We start from the raw sequence: 22,453 nt of genomic DNA on the forward strand, positions 1-22,453 counted from the left end.
CTCTCTCTCTCTCTCTCTCTCTCTCTCTCTCTCTCTCCTCTCGCTCTCTCTCTCTCTCTCTCTCTCTCTCTCTCTCTCCTTCTTCCACTCTTAATAAACCTTAGAACGACTTACCTCGATCCCTTCCGTGAGCATCCACTCTGAAATTCGTATGACCCGTCTCTCCATCGACGAGCTGACCCAGTCCACCCGACAGCCAGCCTCCGTGACCTGTACCGTCGTAGGTCAGGTCACGCAAGTTCTCATCCCCACCCCGCATGTCCCCATCCATCATGGAGTAGGAGACGACGCCGTCTGGGAACACAAGGGAGAAAGGAAGAGGGTGACGTTGTGGGGACTCTACAGGCTATTATTACTAATAATAAAAAAAAGAATGCTAATGATTGAATAATGACAGTTTTAATATTAAGGACATGATAATGATGCAATCATAACAGCAACAATAATGAATCTAACAATGATTTAAATGGGCAAAGGAATGTGAATGCTCGAGATAAACTTAACATTAAGTCCTTGCTTTGGCAGAGAAAATATTAAGCTATACTAAATAATAAAGAGTGAGTATTAATACGTAATTCAAGCTATATCAAATACCGTACCCGAAGTTTAAAGTATTCCTCTTAAGATATTATCCGTCATTGTTTAAGTAAAGCACTCTTTAAACCTTTCTGGCACCAAAACTCAGAACTAAACATTAAATATAAACGCAGTACTACTTGGAAATTTGTGTCGTAAACAATCTTGCTTGCGCAATTCACCTATTAAACTAAGTCGGGCTTCTGAAATTATTCATACTTGTACAACCAACGTTCGAGATTGCAAATAAATAAAGCAAATAAAAAAGGCCGCATTAAGCTTTAATCTTTTGGACTTTCTGAAAACATTGCACTGGTTTTACGAGGGCGGGGGAAAGGATGAATAAACGGAAGCAGTCGATGTGAGCAAACACAGGAGGAAGAGAGAGTTGTAGAGGGAAAGGAGAAATGAGAGGCAGGAAGGAGGGTAGACAAAAAAATAAGTGGAGAAATGTGGCGAGGGAGAGAATAAGATGTTTTAGGAGCGCGAATGAAAGGGGGGAGGAAAGGAGAGAGTTAAGAGGTGAATATTACGATAATATACGTACAAGAGATTGACAAGGAGCTGCAGAAGGAACAGACAGAGGGAGAGGGAGACGATGATAATGTTAAACAGAAGAGAGGACAGTTATTAAATCGGAAGGGAAAAAAATGGCAAGTACCAAGAGAGCAACAGCCACCGAAATGAGAATATATAGAGAAGAACAATGATAAGAAATGGATACGAAAAGAAACCTCTTCCAAGAGTCGGGAAAAAAAAGAGCACACGAAGAGGAAAGAGAAATTCAGAATTCCATTAAGGACCGCTATTCTACGAATACTGAGGAAGCTACTAACGGCCCAGAGAATGACCAGAAATAGAATTAGCATTAAAATGAGACGAAGATGAAGTCGGCTGCTCCTTTCGCCTCCCACTAAAAAAGGAATCCATCCTTGCGCGTTTATATTCCGCTTCAAATTATATCTGAAAACTACGAGTCTCTTTCGAAGACAAAATAAATATTATCATGCTCTTTATTTATACGGCTTCTCCACCCCTTGATAGGGGTGGTGGCTCCAATGTAACGCCTTCTGGTTGTCTGCCAGTGTTGTGGGATGAGGTCGCTGGACTAGACACCAAGCTGAATGTGACTCTCTACAGCCAAAGAACTTATAGGTACGAAATCACTACTAAAGTTAGCAGAGGTATTATTATTATTATTATTATTATTATTATTATTATTATTATTATTATTATTATTATTATTATTATTATTATATTACCTGTGTAAGGGCATCCGAAGAGCTCCACTCTCATGCAGACCGTCCTGGGATGATCGCTGTACGGAACGAATCTCACTCTGGTCGCTATGACCGGTGGACTCAACAGGGAAGTTTGCGCCAAGTAGGTGTTGGTATTTCCTTCCAGCAACTGCAGGGAAAAAGATAAGATGCTTATTAGACCAAATACGAGCGAGGAACGTTCACCGCTTGATGCAGTTACTCAATAATAAAAAAATTGCCATTGTTATCATTTTTTTAGTCTTTATTATTTTCACTATAATCATTATTATAATTCATAATGATAGTCACATAAATAGCTATCATTAATTCGACCCCGGTGTATACGTCATAGTTATGTCATACATTATCATATCATTATTGCTTAAGTTGCCACTGTATCTTCGTCTACGGTGTATCTGCCTGTATTTAAGTGAATCCCCTAAGCTGATATAAGTTTATATTAATAGATAATCTATATAAAAAAGAGATGTGTTACATGCAATCAGAAGTGTGTAATTCGAGTTGCCTTGTAGGAGTGTGGGATGGGAGTCAAGGCGATCTTGGTTTATTGAGGAACAAAGGATGCGAAGAAGAAAAGAAAGATAAATATAAATAAAGGTTGTGGCATGAAGCACAACGATGTACCTCCAGGTTAATTTGGAGTCCTAAAAATAGGAAAGAGAGAGAAGGAAAATAGACGACAATAAAAGATATAGAAAGAATGCAGCATGAGGATGGAGTGTAGAACGTACAGTTTATTCACACGAGACAAAAAATAAAAATAGAAGAAACTGTTGGCAATAATAAAAGGAAAATAAAATACGTTATCAAAAACGAACTCCAAGAAACCAAAATCGACGAAGCAGCAATTTAAGATCTTTTTCTTCTTCAATTTTGCTCGACGGTAACAAGACGTCTGACAAAAATGGCAATAACAAATCAGTGGAAACCAGAAACTCCCAAGAGGCGAATTTAATGACCTCAGCTTCAATTCAAGGTCGGACAAATATTCTTCTATCAATAAGACGACAAAGGAGCGAATAAAAGCCTAAACAAATCGAACCAGGATAAGGAAAAAGGAATTATACCTAATATGACCTTGCAGTGTCTTTCAGCTATTGTCTCAGTGAGGTTGGCAGCCAAAAGCGAACAATGATTGACAGCTGTTTGTTCGTCATTCCATCACAATTCGTCTTCTCATGCGAAATGGACTCCTGTCCATGATAGAGTATCATTACAACATTTACATAAGAACTTGATGAGGGGTTACCTACTTCGTCTCAAATAATTCATGCATAAAAGGTACACAGATATGGTAAATTATATAGCCTTGCAATTTCATTATTTTCTCTACATTTCATGATTGATTTTCATACACACACATTATGTATATATATATATAGATATATATATATATATATTATATATATATATGTGTGTGTGTGTGTGTGTGTGTGTGTGTATGTGGGTATGTATGTAAATGTATATATAGCGTGTACACATATATGTATACATGCGCAAAATGCTGCTCAACTTCAGGCATTGTGTTCCTACACATTTCATAAAAAAATGTAAATGTATCTGCACAAAGAAGCATTGTAATATAAAGATTAGCGTTGGATGGTCCAACATTGATCAGGAAATTGCTGTACTGTAAAGAAAAAAAAAACCCAAGGACGCCATAAATTCCGCTGGCAGCAGATGATTTTACTAATTGTTATCTTATTTGGTTACTCTTCCTGTATCTTTCATAAATCAATATGAGAGAGAGGAGAGAAGAGAGAGAGAGAGAGAGACGAGAGAGAGAGAGACAGAGAGGAGAGAGAGAGAGAGAGAGAGAAGAAGAGAGGAAGGGGGGGGCTCCCATATATAAAGTACTTGATTGTTTTGCGTGTGTTGCAGAAAATGTATGTATGTATGTAGGTATATATATATACATATATATATTATATATATATATAATATATGTATTATATATATATATATATATATATTTACATGCTGTGCGTATAATTTTAATAACCACAATGACGTCTTGACTTCTCGATTTCCTCGAAAATAAATGAAAAAACCTTCAACTTCCATGTCAGGATTAGACCTCACGCACGCACGAAATATTCCTGCGGCGATACACTAAACCTTCTACTGATAATCACAACCAAAACTAAATAAAGTTTGAGGAAGTCGAGAAGCAAGACGTCATTGTGGTTTTTAAAAATATATCAATATATCTGGTAAAAGTGAACAGTAGATCTGAAATATATATATATATATATATATATATATATATATATATATATATATATATATATATAATATATGTATATATATATATATATATATATATATATATATATAAAGTATGTATATATATATATATATATATATATATATATATATATATATGCTTATATACATATACACATACATACATATATATATATATGTATATATATATATATATATATATATATATATGTGTGTGTGTGTGTGTGTGTGTGTGTGTGTCGTGTGTGTGTGTGTGTGTGTGTGTGTGTAAGAAAGGAAAATTGTAATTCCTACATAGAGACACTTGTCTCTCTGAACCTTGGTCTCTTAAATATGCATAAACGTGCATATAAACAGGACCTTATTCTATTTCGTTTAAACATCAAATTTATTTCAAAATAAAGTTTTCCACTCTTTGGAACTCGATGCCATTCCAACTTACGCGATCTGCCTCGAAAACTTGCCTCAATAAAACTTTTGTTTGCGAGTTTAAAGGCAAATATGATTTTTTTAATATTGAGATGCCAGTTCCTTGAGACAGGTTCATTTCTATTCCTTTTTTCCCTTTCCCTTTTTCTACGTGCGGGTATTCTCTTTTATATAGAAGATGCTGTGTTCGTTCATGGCTTTTCGGCTTGTTTTATAATAATAATAATAATAATAATAATAATAATAATAATAATAATAATAATAATAATAATGTCATCTGTTATCTCAAGTCTCCCTCGTAAAAAGAAACCACTGGTTGATGTCGAGGTTTCATGACTGCACAATATACCAGAGTATCATCCTTTAGACCCTCTGGCGTAGGCAAGCGATCCTTTAGGCGTCGATATGTGATCTTTACCTTCTTTATATACCCTGTAAGTATACCTTTTGTTACATTTTATCGCCTTTGGGTGTAGATTAGTGACCTCTACTTCCTTTGAGAGTTGAGAACAGTGACCTTTTACTTTCCCATCTCTCTCTCTCTCTCTCTCTCTCTCTCTCTCTCTCTCTCTCTCTCTCTCTCTCTCTCTCTCTCTCCTTTTTATGACCACACAGTACAGTGTTTCTCAATTCCTGTTAAATCCCTTGACTGAGGCAATGCCTGTCTATGAGTGAAATATAGCCTTGGGCGTGTTCCCTTTCCAATTTACGTACACACTTCTTGGAGCCTGCGTAGGCCGTCAACCACTGAGGCGAAGTTCTTGTCAAGGTGAAGCATTACACGTTTTTTGCATCTAGTGCTTTTTATATCGGCCTTGGTGCTTTCTAACAGGTTTTGGGAGTTTCCTAACATTGCAACGCCCGTTTTCTGTTTTTAATCTTTCTTTTTTGTATCACTTTATTTACTCGTTAGCAATTCTTACTCGTGATCTTGGCTTGCATTCGTTTCCGTAAGACATCCTCATTCGTTTTAAAGTTGTTATAATTGACTTGGCGCGTTTTCGTTCCTTTATAAATATATCATGTATGTATGTATGTACATATATATATATATATATATATATATATATATATATATATATATATATATATATATAAGTATATGCTATCTCACTTTTTCCTTTTTTTCCTTCGTGGCAAAAAAACTTTATTTATACATAGCATCACGTTTTATATTCTTCGTGATCAAGTTATTCATATATATATATATATATATATATATATATATATATATATATATATATATATATTATGTATGTTATATATGTATGTATGTATGTATTATATATGGTTACACATAATTTTATTTTTTATTGTTTTCAAATATAAGTTAACTATTCCACCCAAGCTAGATTTGCAAGTTGATATCACTTTAGTTCGCTCTACACGAGTGACTGCCAGTATAATATTAATAATAATAACGAACGAACGAACATACCTCTTCGCCTCTGCCGTTGGTGTAAGTGACCCAGTGCTTCATGCCGGGCCTCCAGAGCTGAAGCTTATAGTACCTCGTGAATTCCTGCCCTTGGCCATTCCCGAAGCGGCCCTGGACCTCGACCTTGGTGATGATGTGGACGCTGCCGAGGTTGACCTCCAGGAACTCCTTCCCCTCCCGGTACACCATCTCCCGTGGGCACCATGCCCCTCCTCCGAGGTCCATGTGAGCCCTGCGTGAAGGAATTGGATAAATATGAAGTCGTGCCTGAACGAGGATGGAAGACGTGGCTGTTTGCTTTGCTAATTATCGTGAGTTAAACAGACACGGTAATAATGGGATGGGTTCGAATGAATATGTCATTCGTGGTCAATGTATGATAAAAGGAATAAATGGGGAAAATACCGACAATATTCCGAGGCATATACGAGTGCTACACTATAAAAGAAAGCAAATTCTATTTCCTCAATATTGAAAGGTATATATAAACAAGAAAAATATATGGAGAGTTTTCCCGTTAATTTAGATATATTATTGGCGGAAGAAGAAATAACACGCTTGTATACAAATATAATTTGTCCGATACTTTGTCCGCGCGCTATCTAAATTGCAAGGTCTAAAGAATACCTTGCTAAATTGTTCTTATTTTTCTGGCTTACGCTAATTTATTTATGTACCAATTTACCTGTATACTAAAATATCTTTACTTACTATTTGACGCCCTGCTTTTTCCACATAAATTCGTTACAGAGTGAAGAAACTTGCTTCGAAAGTAAATAGCCTTTCAGACTATTTGCTCCTTCTTTAATGAAAAAGCAACAGGTGCATATACATGGTCTAAATCAGGGAAACTTTTGCATAAGAGACGGGCAACAGCCGTAAGAAGCTTGGGTGAATGAAGTCTCTAATCCCTCTGGGTTCATACAACAAGTCTCCCAGGTTCTGTTACGAAAGGGAACCGAGACTGGCAGAATTCAATTGTAGGATTCATAAGCGGAACAACAAAAGAAATGATCCTTTCAGATCACCGTGGAATCCACGAGTCTTTGAATTCTTGGAATCTTTGAATTCTTGGAAAAAGAATGTTCAAGATCTTTATTTTCTAACCACATCAGTCATGAAGGAGAATATCCTGGAGACTTAGACGAGGTTACCTCATAATTTCAGCTCCTTCAAAAGGTTTTTGAATTTTTAAAAATGCTCGGAATTAAATAACACATTACAATTCATATGTCGAGATAATCACTGAAGTTAAAAAGACTTTCATGAAAGAGCTACAAAGACCAAAATAAATAAATAAAGAAAATAAAGCAAAAAATAAATAACTACATGAAATCAAGAAATAAACCAAGTATACTGAAATAAAAAATAAAAATAAAAATTTGAAATAAAAGAATAAACTCAGATAAAGATATTGCTGAGTCACCTCCTGACGCCAAAGAAATACAAGAATCAGATAGCGAAAAGTAAAGGGCTGGAATTATCTACAGTTTAGAAGGTTTCTCTCTTTTTCGTTCTTTAATTGCAGCAAACCCGATGATGACATTTCTTTTTCTACTTTTATTCCTCTTTTTTCCGCGAGGTTCGTTCTCTTCGGTCTGCTTGTCCTTAGAGATGTTTGTGTGTGTTCGCTTTTCGATTGTGTTGTTCTTCAAGCTAGTCTGGCTTCGTTCCTATCGGTGTTATCGAGTTTGGCCTTCGTTTCATATAAATACATACATACATACATAACATACATACATACATACATATATATATATTATATATATATATATACATACATATATATATTTATAAATAAGACATAGTATTATGTGGTCGATTAGACGCGATGCTGATGAGCTTTCTGTTGACACGAGTGCCGCAGCTAAGTTGTGGAAATTTTCTGCACACGACTTATCCACTATTCTGTATTTAAGTGTAAATCTGACAATGAATGTTGTTCTCTTTTATACACAAATACACACACACACACACACACGAGCACACACTACTACTGAAAATTATTATTATTATTATATTATTATTGGTAATAGAAGTTGTAGCATAGGTATATTTTCTTTACCTTTACCAACATTATAATACCTTTCATACAAAAATGACACATAACCATGAGTGTTATCTACTTGGGAAGGGACTACGAAACCGCCATTAGCAAGAAAGGAATTCTAATGTGAGACGAAAAAAGAAAATGACTTAAACCACTTTTTATACAGTACTTAAGGCCTATAATCCACGGGAAGGCTTCGGTACAACGACCCTTATGCGCTTTTTTTTCTTTATTTTTTAAGGACCCGCTGTCTTGCTTAATCGCTTATTCATCATTCGACGACAAAAGGTTGTTAGTCCAACGCCCTGTTTTATGGACGACTGACAGATCCTGTCAATTGCCAAATGGAAGCAAGACATAGAGATGACTGTCTGTCTCGCAGACGGACTGACGGACAAACAGGCAGAAGGGTGGGCAGGCAGGCAGTCGATGAAGAAATCAATTGCTGAAGAGTATTTTTTTTGTTTTGTTTCTTTTCCACTTCTTTTGAATGTCTGGAAGAAGTGAGAGAGGTTCTTGGTATACTGTAGGTGAACAGTTTTCGATTTTTTTTTATTTAGCAGCGTTTTTTTATACACATACGCAAAAACACACATATATAAGCATCTATATATACATACACACAGTATATATATATATATATATATAATATATATATATATATATATATATATATATATATATATATATATATATATATATATATTTGGATGTATTATGTATGTATGTATCATTGTGTGTAAGTATATGTTGCAGCATACCTATGAAATGCATTGAGTAATTCAACTAAACTTGGTATACATATGACTTACTATCTGGTAATTAATAATGTGGGGATAAGACATCACTGGCACCAAAGGGGATAGAGTGGGAAGAGGGCGACGTAAAAAAAAAAAGACAGATTACTAATCCATAGTTTTCGAGGTTGCTGAGATGAATAGTGATGCTCCTGATGCCCTTCAAGTCCAAGTTCAGTCCCAATATGAATGGGGGTGGGGTGAGAAGGGGTGAAATATAAAATGTCAAAAATGCTGGGCAATGTAATTGAAGCAACTTTCTTAACAGAGAGAGAGAGAGAGAGAGAGAGAGAGACGAGAGGAGGGCGGAGACGAGAGACCGAGAGAGAGAGAAGAGAGAAAGAGAGTTGTGTTAGGGAGGAGAGTGGGAATGGTAGAGGGACCGAGAGAGAGAGAGAGAGAGAGAGAGAGAGAGAGAGAGAGAGAGAGAGAGAGAGAGAGAGAGAAGGGAATGAAGGAGAGATTGAGGAAGACTTAGAGAGAGTGTTTCTTGATTATCTTTTAGAGTTTTCTCGAGCAGTGCCGGGTTGGTCAGCTAGTATATATATATATTTATATATATATATATATATATATATATATATATATATATATATATATATATATAGAATTGGTCGTTTAGCCTGCCAGGGGGTGGATATAAAGGAGAAATAGTCACTGTCACACTTATTCTTCAATTACTGTGCTTCAACATGAATGAATCACACGAGCCCAAGAATTCCATAACTGTCGATTATCTATCATGTATGATGAGACATATAAAGACCTACCCAAATTTTGGAAATGTGGCCATCCCGTTTCCTGAGCTCTCAACTACTTACCATTGCACTACGAGGACCCAGAGAGAGAGAGAGAGAGAGAGAGAGAGAGAGAGACGAGAGAGAGAGAGAGAGAAGAGAGAGAGCGAGAAGAGAGAGATAGAGAGAGAGAGAGAGAGTTTTCTATGTTAGAAATTTACCGTTAATCCATAGAAAGTCTAAAACAACTTCAGTAATAGTTGTGAGTACGCGTATTCACATAATGTACAGTAAACAGTACACACAGTGGTGTAATTTATATATATATATATATATATATATATATATATATATATATATATATATATATATATATATATTTGTGTGTGTTCCATCTAAGAATAATCGAAACATAAGTAAATATCAACCATTATATCAAAGAACTTCATAATGTTTTCATTTCTTCAAATGGCTGATGGAAACGCAATATTAAGACAGATAATATACGCATAATATATTCACTTAGTTGGAGTCGAAACTAAGATAAAAAAAACCTTCAAGCGGAAAAACATCGAAAACCTTGACTATTCATCGATTCAGAGACGCAATAATGAGAAAGAAAGAAAAAAAAACACGACAAATTAGCATGTCAATTCAAGGGTTCAAAAAATACATAAGAGCAAACTCGGGAGCAAAGTAAATATCAACGCTTTTGAAACAAACAAGCAAGACACCCGAGCAATGACCATCTATTTAGGGGTATAGTGTATTGACTTTTTCATCGTTTGACAACGGTTTTGGTGTTTCATTGCTTAATTAATTCTTACACAGCCTAACATATATCAAACGCCCATACACACAAATATATGTATATATGTACTATATGTATATATACTATATATATATATATATATATATATATATATATATATATATATACTATAGATATATGTATATATATACATGACTGTGAAAATAAATATTCTGTTCAAACAGGATTCGACTTAATTAAAGGAGCCCATAAAAACGCCAAAATGTAGAAAGTAGACACTATATTTCAAAGACCAAACTGACTCTCTCTTCAGGCAGATGAGAAGAGAGAGACACTGTGGTCTCTGAAATATAGTAGTCTATCTCTCTACATTTTGGCGTTTTTATGGGTTCCTTTCATTATCATTATTATTACAATGATTATATATATACAAAAATATATTATATTATATATATATATATATATATATATATATATATATATATATCGATAATATACATACATACATATATATAATGGCAGTCATGTTGTTAAGTGACGTTCTGTGGCTCACTGTTGGCCTCTGAAGATTCGACACTCTCTTCTAACAACCTGTTGTAAAATTCTAAGCATTAATATTTGAGTTTAATTTCGTTTTATATCTATTCTAATGTTATATCAATGGTTTACACTAAGTGTTTTGTTTATCCCTAGACCATATGATAAAAAAAACTCCAAACCAAATATTTTCTTCAATTTTGGAAAAATTCACTTAGGATAATGAAAGTTGCCAACGGATAAGAGGGTTAGCACCGGATTACCCCAATTATCATAATCTCTTTTTCAACCGAATTGCTCAGACAGCAGGAATTCCTTGCGATTTCAAATTGCATGTTTCCTGGCCACGTGAAGAAGAAAGGAATATCGCTCATGACGCTGATGCTCGTAGGTTTAAGGCGTTGTGATACTCATTTTAAACACCTTACAAAAGTGGCTTAGTTTTTTTTTTTTTTTTTTTCTTTTTTTAGTTACGTTGCTATTTCTGTATGCGTTTGTTTGAATACTGATGTTCCTTAATTTATTTCGTATTGACTTCTATGAGTATGCTATTTCTTTTTTATTTTTATTTTTTTATTTTACTCTATGAAAACTTGCTTGTAAGTCAGTGACCTTTCAGACGCGCTACTTGTGCTACTCTCTCTCTCTCTCTCTCTCTCTCTCTCTCTCTCTCTCTCTCTCTCTCTCTCTCAAACATCAAATTCTTTCAATATTTTCAACACATAATATCCAAGTCTACTCAGGGGAAGGCCCCCAACGAGATACGCCCCACCAGCATCCCCCCCCCCCCCCCCCCCCCCCCCTCCCCAGGAGGTCAAATCGACCTGTATGACACAATCTCTCTCTCTCTCTCTCTCTCTCTCTCTCTCTCTCTCTCTCTCTCCGTGTTGCTTTTGTCACCCGAGAGATTAATGTCACAGAGTAATCATAAACGAAACAAAACAAACAAATAAAAAAAAAAGGCATAATGGAGGCAAAAGACAAACAGGATAGAGAGGATCAGCGAAGCTCAGCGACGCCCACATTCTGGGTCTCCCTTGCCCTTGGATGTGTGGGCGGGGGCGCGAATGAACCGCCCAGAATGGGAGAGTCATCATTAGCTTGAACTATGATGGGCGTCTCGATAGGTGATTCATCTCGCCATGTTGACTGCAAAGGGGAAGTCGGAGTTGTAAGTTTTACGTGCGTACTTGGGGACGCATGAGAGAGAGAGAGAGAGAGAGAGAGAGAGAGAGAGATACGGCGAAAGAAATGATGAGATCAAAGTATGAAAATAAGAAAAATAAAGATGTTATTGAGAGAGAGAGAGAGAGAGAGAGAGAGAGAGAGAGAGAGAGATACGGCGAAAGAAATGATGAGATCAAAGTATGAAAATAAGAAAAATAAAGATGTTATTGAGAGAGAGAGAGAGAGAGAGAGAGAGAGAGAGAGAGAGAGAGAGAGATACGGCGAAAGAAATGATGAGATCAAAGTATGAAAATAAGAAAAATAAAGATGATATGAGAGAGAGAGAGAGAGAGAGAGAGAGAGAGAGAGAGAGAGACGGACGGCGAAAGAAATGATGAGATCAAAGTATGAAAATAAGAAAAATAAAGATGTTATGAGAGAGAGAGAGAGAGAGAGAGAGAGAGAGAGAGAGAGAGAGAGAGAGAGAGAGAGATACGGCGAAAGAAATGATGAGATCAAAGTATGAAAATAAGAAAAATAAAGATGTTATTGAGAGAGAGAGAGAGAGAGAGGAGAGAGAGAGAGAGTTACAAAAATAAAGATAACATAAAGAAAACAAAGACAAAGTTTTTGAGGAGGAAGATACAGAAAATAGGGAAGAATATCGCAAGATGAAATAAAAAAATACAATGAAGGATTACTGAAGATGGAAATATTAAGGCAAGGTTTGGAAAAGGAAGATGATTTTGGAAGATGAAAATAAAAAAGAATAAACATAAATCTGGAATAATAGAAAAAGGTAAAACAAACACCCACTTGAAGATGTAAATAAGAAAATTAATTAAGGAATAATTCTAAGAGTGATACTAAGAGTGAGGATAGTAAGGATGATGATTAGTGGTATGTAACGGTAGATGATGATGACTTGGAGAGAGAGAAGTTGTAAATCAGGCGTGTTCGGAGAAAGACGATGCGGTGAAGATGGAACAAGGAAGATTTATTTGACTTCATAGTAAACCTGAGTTTTAGAGAGAGAGAGAGAGAGAGAGAGAGAGAGAGAGAGAGAGAGAGAGAGAGAGAGAGAGAGGGTATACATTGTGTAAAATACAAGATAAGAATGTTAATGATGGAATGTGGAGAAAAAGAGATAATATGAGGAGGACGATGATGATGACGTGAAGAAGAGAGACAAGAGAACATCTGTGATGTTGCCTTGTAGTCATCTCCAATTTTACGGGCTGCTCTGAGAGCAAGAGCCCCTGTCGGCAAATTGCTGGCTAAATCTGAACAACAAATATCTCCAAAAACAAAAAAGCTTAAAAACTTGCAACAGGTCTTAGGAGTTTGGCGTGAACGGCAGTGGATCACAATGAATGTACAATATTTATTGCAAAAAAAGCGTTTTTTGTTGAAAATCGTGTAATTACCAAATATTCGCCTAGATGTCTCATAATCTCATAAATAACCGCAATGATTAAGCTTTGAGTTAGAAAAAAAAAAGCCTTCCCTTATTAAAACGTGTTTTTAAAACATGCGACAGTGCTTAGTTTTATGTTGCAATTAGCAATGAGTCACAATAAGGCCGAAGAGCCAACAGACTTTGACATCAGCAAGAAATGACTATAACTTTCATGTATTTGTGACTCGAAGGATTATCACCATTATTGTCACATTCATCACTCAGCATCACTGCTACATTCATCTCTATTCGCAGTTTTGTCAGCAACAGCAATATCATTTTTCAAACCAACATATAATTTCAAGAAGATTATAAGGAAGCCCATTCTACTGTCATTCACTCGCGCGAGAGCAGAACGGCTTAGTCCCACGAAAACGCAAAAATGATGATGATAAAAAATAGATTTACAGAAAACGGGCAGGACCACCTCACTTATATTTTTGAAGCTTTTCCCTGCAGCATTAACAACTCCGTCAAATGCTTTTGACACTTTTTTCCAATATTTCTTGATACTGTTAAAAAAAATCCGTCGCTCTTTTTTTTTCACAGCAGATGGTACCTTTTTGAGCTTATTTCTTCTTCTCTCTTTTTTTCCTACATTATTATACAGAAGATGTCGTCAGATTCTTTTCTAAGTATAAATTAAAACAAAATCCCGTTGTGTTTTGGAAATATATCAAAACGTTAAAATTCCCTACAGTTTCAAGACCATCTGGTGTCCTCTTCAGATGATTACAGTTAATAAAATAAAAGAAGGAAAGTTACTTATGTTAAGAGAAAAAAAAGTTGTGTTTTGATAAAGATAAAAAAAAAAATCGTCCATTCCTAAGAAAAGTTAAACTGGAGGTTCATTTATTTTCTTCTTTAAATGGGGGTAAGGGGAACTCAGCTGTTCCCTCCAAGATAAGGTTTTGATTCCCTTTTGTTTGTTTGTTTATTTTTTTCAGCTGTTTTTGCTTTTACCGACTGACACCCAAGCTGATGAGAGACGCGTTTCAAGACCGTACTCATACGTGAATAATCTTTTTCTGAACAAACAAAAATAAAATAAAGTAAAATATTAATGACCAAAAAGAAGGTAGAGATGTCACAATTATGACAGATCCTATAAATATTCTTAATTACAACAAACATGAGTAAAAATAAATAGATACACATTTCACAAACAACCGACTACTGATCGAGAGGGAGAGAAAGAGAGAGAACATATAAATGGATTCGCCCATGTAAGATAAAGATAACCTCGTACACACACACACACACACACACACACACACACACACAGAAAAAGGTAATTTATAAATCCTAAAATATCATGTCGTCTATTCTGATACCATTCCACTTTGCTTCTCATAAGATAATGCCGTAGGCAAAATTCCATTGTTAATAAAGTTTTCGTCTTCCAACCACATCCCCCCCCCCCCGCACCAACCGCCCTTTTAGTCTTCCTTTGCCATTCAATCGCTATTTTCCCCCGACCACTATCACAGCTGGCGAACCCAGTATCACAATTTGACTTGATGAATACGGCATTCTCACAGTTGCAAGCCAACCTCGTGTCGCAATAACCTTGTTGTTATTGAATAAAGCCCGACTGAAGGGAGCATTCCGGCTGGTCATTTGTAAGTAGCCTCACAGGGAAGAGAGAGAGAGAGAGAGAGAGAGAGAGAGAGAGAGAGAGAGGAAACTAATCAGTAAGAGATTGAAATTTATGAAATGCAAAGAAACCTATTCTTTATTAACTGAAATAATAAATATTCTTTACCACACAAGAAATCCTTATTGTCACTTCACACAAACACACACACACACACACAACACACACACACACACACACACCACACACAGAACTGCCCCCTCCAATAGAATATTTATGCCCTTCGCTACGCCAGAAACCACTGGGTAGAATGAGAGGAACGAAACTCTTGTCGTTCACCAGCCAGAATAGCAATGTCCTCATTTCGCAAGACATCACTGAGTCAAAAAGAGAGTGAGAGAGAAAATCTCTTCTTCGGATCTCACATTTCGACGTATAGCATGCGATTTGCAACGGAAAGCTAAAGATAACAGCCGTGCTCATGTTCCCGGCTCAGAACAAGGAACTACAGAAACAACAGTTGAGGGCAGTACGGAATGTTCACTTCGGCTTTAGGGAGACGGAGACAAATTTCATAGGTTGGATGGACGGTATCTAGAGCCGATCCTCAAGAACTTGAGCCGAGACCAAGGCCGTTCAGAGTCGTGAAACGATGGCGGGAAATGGTGAGTGATATGCAGTGTGTTTTTTTGTTTCTTTTCTCAAATGAACAATATGAGAACTGAATAGGAATTTTCCATTGCAGTTCCTATAAGTTTCTAAAAGTACGATCGAATGTCGTGGGAAGGAGATGAAATAGGAAGAGTCATTAGGAGAGGAGCCAAGCAAAAAATTTAATGATAAAATTTGTAAATTGGTTAAGCTAAAGGTTAAGTAGATATTCCTATATATTGTCAAAATTTCCCATCGACCCATTAATTAACATACAATGTGCTGTATTTATTAATTGTTAATGATTTAACATCAGTTATATCCTCCTAGTATCATTATCTGTCGCACTTATTTAGTATAAATGGTATTGCATAAAATCTTGTCGGTTGTTAATGATTATTGAAACGTCATGAAGCGTTCAGTGTGCTTATGCGGTGTCCTGATTATTGGCGAGTGGAAATTGATACTGTGGTCTGTTTCTTCACTCGTAAGATATGAAAGGAATATGTCCCTTTTTTCCACTTCTACGCCTCTTAGGAAAGAGGAGGCTCGGTTGCTAGCTCACTTGCTTGTTTCCTCTTTGCTAGGGCCCTTTCCGTAGGGGAACACTGCCGGCAGTGCACCTCACTTGGTGCATTGTTGGCATTACTTAAAGGTCTGCACCGTCCCTTCGACCCCTGGCTGCAACCTCTTCCATTCCTTTAACAGTACCTCCGATTGTATATTCTTTCTTCCATCATACTTCCCACCCTCTCATAACAATTGCTTCTCCTCCAGTTATACCTTTAACGCCCTATTACACTCAACTTCCCTTCCAGCGCTTGGCCTTTGGCCTGAATTCTATATTTTATTCTATTCTTCTAACTGTCAAGTACATAAACTTACCATGTAGATCAAGAAAACCATAAAACGGTTAAGAAGCCACATCCAAAGTACTTGCTCAGAATCGACAAGTTAACATCTTCTGGGGCACCTCCTCTTGCGAAAATGTTAGCGAAGTGGAAAATATGTCCATATTCCATTAACATTTTAAAAGAAGTGTAGTGGAAACAGGAAAAAAAAATGAAGTCCTTAGTTGTGAATTATGGAGACAAAGCATATAACTAATAAGGGCATCGTGACTTTCCAGTAATTAATAACAATCGACAAGGCAGTAAGCAATATAATTAATATTGAATATGTGATATGGATACCAGTGGTGGTGATGCATTGTATCTGATATTAAATCAATAATAATTAATAAGTATAGCACACTATATACGAACTGTATCACCGGAAATAAATTCTGTGAGAAGGAAGTATTTCTTGAATATATTCTTCCCTTAAACGGTCTTGATTATATTAATAGATAAAACATGTTTTATGAAAGCAGCGGGAAACTAAAGGAAACAGAACCTTTTCTCTTAATGCATTTCGGGATAAAGCTCAGGTAGTCTCTGCTGAAGAGAATAAGGTAAAGCAGAGAGTGGATTAAATTTTTCCCTTAAGAAATAAGGAAAGAGGTCTAGAGTTTCATGTTTGGGGCAGAAGGATATCAAAGAGAGACGAGGACTCCCGTTGGGCATCGGGGAAAAGAGCATAAAAGGACTTCAGTCTTATTTTTGGTAGCGCTTAGAATTTCTTAGAGCCTACAATAGAGTAGCTTCTGAAAGTTGAGTGGAAGAAAAATAGACTAAGGCCTGTGGTGATAAACAAAGCACCGTTTGAGGGTAAGTGGAGACATATAAACATGGAAGTTAAAAGCCAAGTAGTTATAAGGAAGGAGTGAGATGCACCAAAAATCAAATTACTTAATCGGTGGGAGATTACCCTTAATATCTGAAGGCTAAATAAAACTGTAGAGTTACAGAGTACGCCTTCTACAGGCTGAAGAAGGCTGTGGAGGTAAAGTCTGCCTTCTGAAAATGAAAAAAACTGTGTAGGTACAGAGTCCCCTTTCTGAACAGTGAAGAAAAGAAGAAAACTAGGGAGGTAGTCTTCCTTCTGAAGTCTGAGAAAAACTATGAAGGGACGGAGTGTGCCCTCCGAGGCAAATCCTGGCGGGAGGAACGTAGAAAAAAAACCTCCCTTGGGAGTTGCCGAAGAATAATGAGCGAGTGTCAGTCGTTCTTAAGACCACTTTGCACTTCCACCTACGATAAGTCTCATATCCCTTTTTCATTTCTCGGGACGAAAGGTATTCAAGCACAAACAAAGAGAAACTTGCTCTTTGCATCTGCAACGGAACATTTGCATAACAAGACCTTGCTTTGTTAACGCTGCAAAGACCGTTTCTCCAGGAAAGAGGCAATTGTTGTCCAACCAACATTACATGACTTGGCAAAAATCTGCAGGTTCAAGTTTGCGTCACAGGGGGGTTATTATTGAATCTATATATACAAAGTCTGGCAGACACATATACATACACACGCACAAACAAAAGACACACACACGCATATTTATTTATTTATTATTTATTTATTTATTTATTTTTACGAGGATCTATAAAACATAGGAAACAGTGATCCGGCGGAAAGAATGAAATTCCTCCGTGAGCACTTCTCTCGAGTAGGCCTAAGCCTGAGCATCATCCTCACCTGGCATAGATGGCGTTGACAGCGGCATCGAAATAGGAAGAAGCGGAAATATGTTCGTCGGGTATGCTGCCCGATTGCATGCCAAGGGCAACCCGGCATTCTCCCTCTGAAAAAGGAAAAAAAAAATAAACATGAGAAGAAGCTTCAACAACAACATTCAAACCTCTAAATGAACCTTCAGTATAAGTTAAATAAAACGAATAACTCGTATCAGTTTTAAAGGGAAGAAATAAACTGCAAAGTATAAGGTTTTGGTACGAAAAATAAAACAGCAACACAGACCCTCACATGTACGCGCATGCTCACATATACAAAATGGAATCATTTATTCATTATAAGCAAAAAGAAAGAAAAAAAAAAGTCTACAAATTTAAAGATTCTTTCAGTTAGAATTACATCACCTGTATTTCATATAAAAATTTTAGTCTTTATTTTTACACAGAAAAGTTATATATATCTAAATTATTACAGACAAAATACCCTGATATACAGTTTGTCAGAATTCGGAATTCTGAAACTTAAAAAAACATAAACTGGAAAATGTATCTACATCTATTTCTGAAAAGCTGAAAGTTTTGGTATATACATCGAAAAAGCTTAAAGCTTATTTTCCCTAAATCAACTTGATGGTTGATAAAATATTACATATATATATATATAGTATATATATATATATATATATATATATATATATATATATATATATATATATATAATAATATATATATATATATACACATATATATATATAATATATATATATATATAATACATATATATATATATATATATATATATATATATATATTTATATATATATATATATATCTATATATATATCCGACTGTTGACTTACCTTTCTATCAATATTTTTTTTTTCTCTTTGGTATCTTTTTTTTTTTTTTTTTTTTTTTTTTTGTCCGCAAACAATCAGTTCTGTCGGAGTCTGTTTTACAAGTCACAGACCTTTTGGCAATTAGATCCGAGCGGTTTTTTCAAGTAATAATAATAATAAAAAAAATTATAAAAAATCACCCATTTTCTGATCCGTTTATAAACACCCTTGATCTGCCATCCAGCCCCTGGCTAATATTGTGCCTCCCCTTCACTTCACCAGATACTCACTGAAAGTGACAGTAGGACCCATTTGGTTTGATTTTACGTATTCTTGGAATTTCAAGGAATTCATTTGTGATCAGGACGAATGTTTTGACATTTATCTTGAATCCTGCCATCTGCTTCTAATTCCACATCTATTTAGAAGACAACACCAGCTATTTCGGTTAATTTTCCATTGATTTTATTTTCCACCCAACATCAGGCCTGCGGCAATACTCCATATTCTTTTCCAGGGCTCCTCTCAATAGTGAAAACGGTTTATGCTGGTGAGTTTTAAGGTTCTTTAATGACCTTTTAGGTTTTCAATTTAGTCTCTGTGATTCCCTATTACTCACTTTCTTGCTTTCTGTCTTCACAGTTCATCATTGTATTCATTTCCTATGTTTGATAGCTAAGAAGCTATCAAATAAATATCAGAGATTTTCTGTAGCTGATTACAAGAACGTTTTTATTATAATATCGTCTCGCCTCGCCCAATACTGTCTTAAATGAAGAAGAAATCGGAATTCAACAGTTTTATTAACATTTTCCTGCAGTGGTTTACCCAGATTTACCGAGTCATTCGGGCTAACCCGAAAGACTTGTTTTTAAATGAGGGGTAGAAATCCGAGATAGCCTGTATGAAATGGTTAACGTTTCCTGCTTAATCATCTAGGATACCGCACTCTCCTATCTAGACTCACTATAATTTCCCCAAGGTAAAATTAAAAGGTAATGTCCGGTCCAATCTTATTTGCATCTGGATCTCCCAGGAACTTTACGAAATCTTATGTCAGTGCTTTAGATACTTCTAAATCCTTTAACAGAACAAGCATAAGAACATGCTAGCCAAAATTTATTTCTCTGTAAGCCGACTTCTCTCTTATTGAACTACTCTATTTATCTTTTGGTACATCTGTTGGTTTCCTTCACTAATTATTTGTTAGGAATGCTTTAAACTCACTGCAGTCAAACACTTGAAAGAGGTTACCGGTTGAGCCAACGTCTTAAAACATTTCAAATGTTATTCTCTTCACGTGTTTTATGGTGCGTCTCTTCAGAGGTCGCCTTCCCTCTTAAGACTTTTTCTGAAACTTGTATCTTCAACAAATTCCTGTCGAAAGCTAATGATGCACATAAGAATTTCACCTGAGACAAGTGCAGAAAGGATCTGACGCAGATATCGCAATATCAAGAGGTGTTTACTCCTAACTGTCTGATTTCTCTTCAGCCCTCCAAATAAGCCGAGAGAATTTGGAATTTAATTCCCCTAAAACTGACAACATTCTGGTCAAACAAAGCAAAGAGAAGCATGTAATGAAGGCTCGGATAATTGGCCCGGTTATGTTTGCGTGTAAAATTTTAGGTGGGTTCTTTCAATGCTGCACAAATACTTGTTTTCTGAGCAAGCCTCCAGAACTTTGCAGGATTTATCCGGACTTATTCCTTGACTAATTGCTATATTCGTGGAGGCTATGATTCACTTTTCTCAGGATAAATATCGTCACTTGAGGTTTAATGAAAGTAAACATTTAGTTCTTACTTCGCTGTCATTCCAAAACCACTAAGTCTGGACACAGGTTCTCTGCGAATGCTTCAGTTATACAAAGAAGAACAAATTGTAAACTGAAGTGTTAGGTATTTTGGTTGGTTCCTTAAACCCCTTCAACCCGAGTCTTGTCTTCTTGACCTGCTTGGTCTCTCTCAAAGAAATTTTGCATTAGTTAGAAGACAAGTTCATAGGCCAACTTTGCATTTTTTTTTCTTTTACGATAAGGTCCGGCAACCTCAATATGTTTTACTGTCATTTTCAGCTGAAACAAACTATCTATTCAGGATCTCTGTAATTATATTGTTTTGAAGGTAGTCCTTTCTTTTATTTGGTCAATTTTTTACGTGGTCTTTATTTTTATTTGGTGATTTTCAGCGCTTCCCAGAACGGTATAGTTCACATTGATCCGACTTGAAATGAATTACCTTGCGACTGATCGCGTATAACATTTATCCTTGCAACGGACCCAGCCCCTGTCAAATAATCAAAATCCACATCATGTATATCTGCATCAGGATGAAAAGAAAATAAGACGTACATTTACCCTTTTACTGATCAAAGCCTTACTCACTTGAATTTTACATATCAAAATGAATGGCCTTCTGTTTGGCGAGTAACTCTAGGAGGAGAATGTCCTGAGCTTGGCAAGAGAGAATTTTAGGAACCTAAAGGTCAGGATTCCTTCTTGGAAGAGAGAGAGAGAGAGGTAGACTTCGAGGTGACGTAAAGGTCATCATTAATAATTTCCCGACAACCCAACCGATGACATTTTTAGCTTGAATAAGAAATGGATTGATTCCTTAGACTGGGACCGCCTTAAATTATTGTGTCTTTGACATTTTCCTTCAAATTTGGCTTTAATAAAAAAAAAAAGTTACATGGCTGCAGTATGTGAACTATTTTAAAGGAAGCAATATATAAATGAGCTCTTCGTTTACGGTCGCCGTATCGTCAGTATACATTCATTAGTAGTAGTCAATCATATTTGTATCCAAATGTTTTATGTATATATATGACAATATCCATATAAACTACACATAGTGTATGTGTGATATATATATATATATTTATATATATATATATATATATATATATATATATATATATATATATATATATATATTATATATGCGTCACGGTATGCCCTTGACGGGATGGCGCCAGAGGGGCATATAAAACCTTCTGTTTCACAGCAAGTTTTAGAAGATGAGATTGCTAGTTCCTTACCATTTTCCTTAAAACCCAGCGGGCGCTGATACCAACTTATAGCGACGTGAATAGGTGGGCGTTAGGGCCAAGAGTAGCGATCCATGGACCTAGCATACGTGAGCTGTGCATCTTCAAAAGTAGAGTGCCGGGTCACTACATCCCCCTATATATATGTATATGTATATATATGTATATATATATATATATATATATATATATACTATATATATATGTATATATATACAGTATACAACGGACTTTACAGGCAATCAGAAAGG

General features: G+C 35.9%; 1 protein-coding gene across 3 annotated transcripts in view; it reads right to left on the reverse strand.

Annotated features, from left to right (window-relative positions):
* The window catches only part of LOC135224313 (discoidin domain-containing receptor 2-like), a 170,100-nt gene that overhangs the window by 27,002 nt on the left and 120,645 nt on the right, over nt 1-22,453 (reverse strand). For all 3 annotated transcript variants that reach the window (XM_064263178.1, XM_064263179.1, XM_064263180.1), the window contains 4 exons: nt 18,317-18,422; nt 5,974-6,205; nt 1,839-1,986; nt 115-294 (listed from right to left, as the gene is read on the reverse strand). In XM_064263178.1, coding sequence (XP_064119248.1) covers nt 115-294; nt 1,839-1,986; nt 5,974-6,205; nt 18,317-18,422 — 666 coding nt within the window. The remainder of the gene's footprint in view (nt 1-114; nt 295-1,838; nt 1,987-5,973; nt 6,206-18,316; nt 18,423-22,453) is intronic.

Source organism: Macrobrachium nipponense, chromosome 12 (assembly GCF_015104395.2).
Source record: "Macrobrachium nipponense isolate FS-2020 chromosome 12, ASM1510439v2, whole genome shotgun sequence".
NCBI classification, from domain to species: Eukaryota; Metazoa; Arthropoda; class Malacostraca; order Decapoda; family Palaemonidae; genus Macrobrachium; species Macrobrachium nipponense.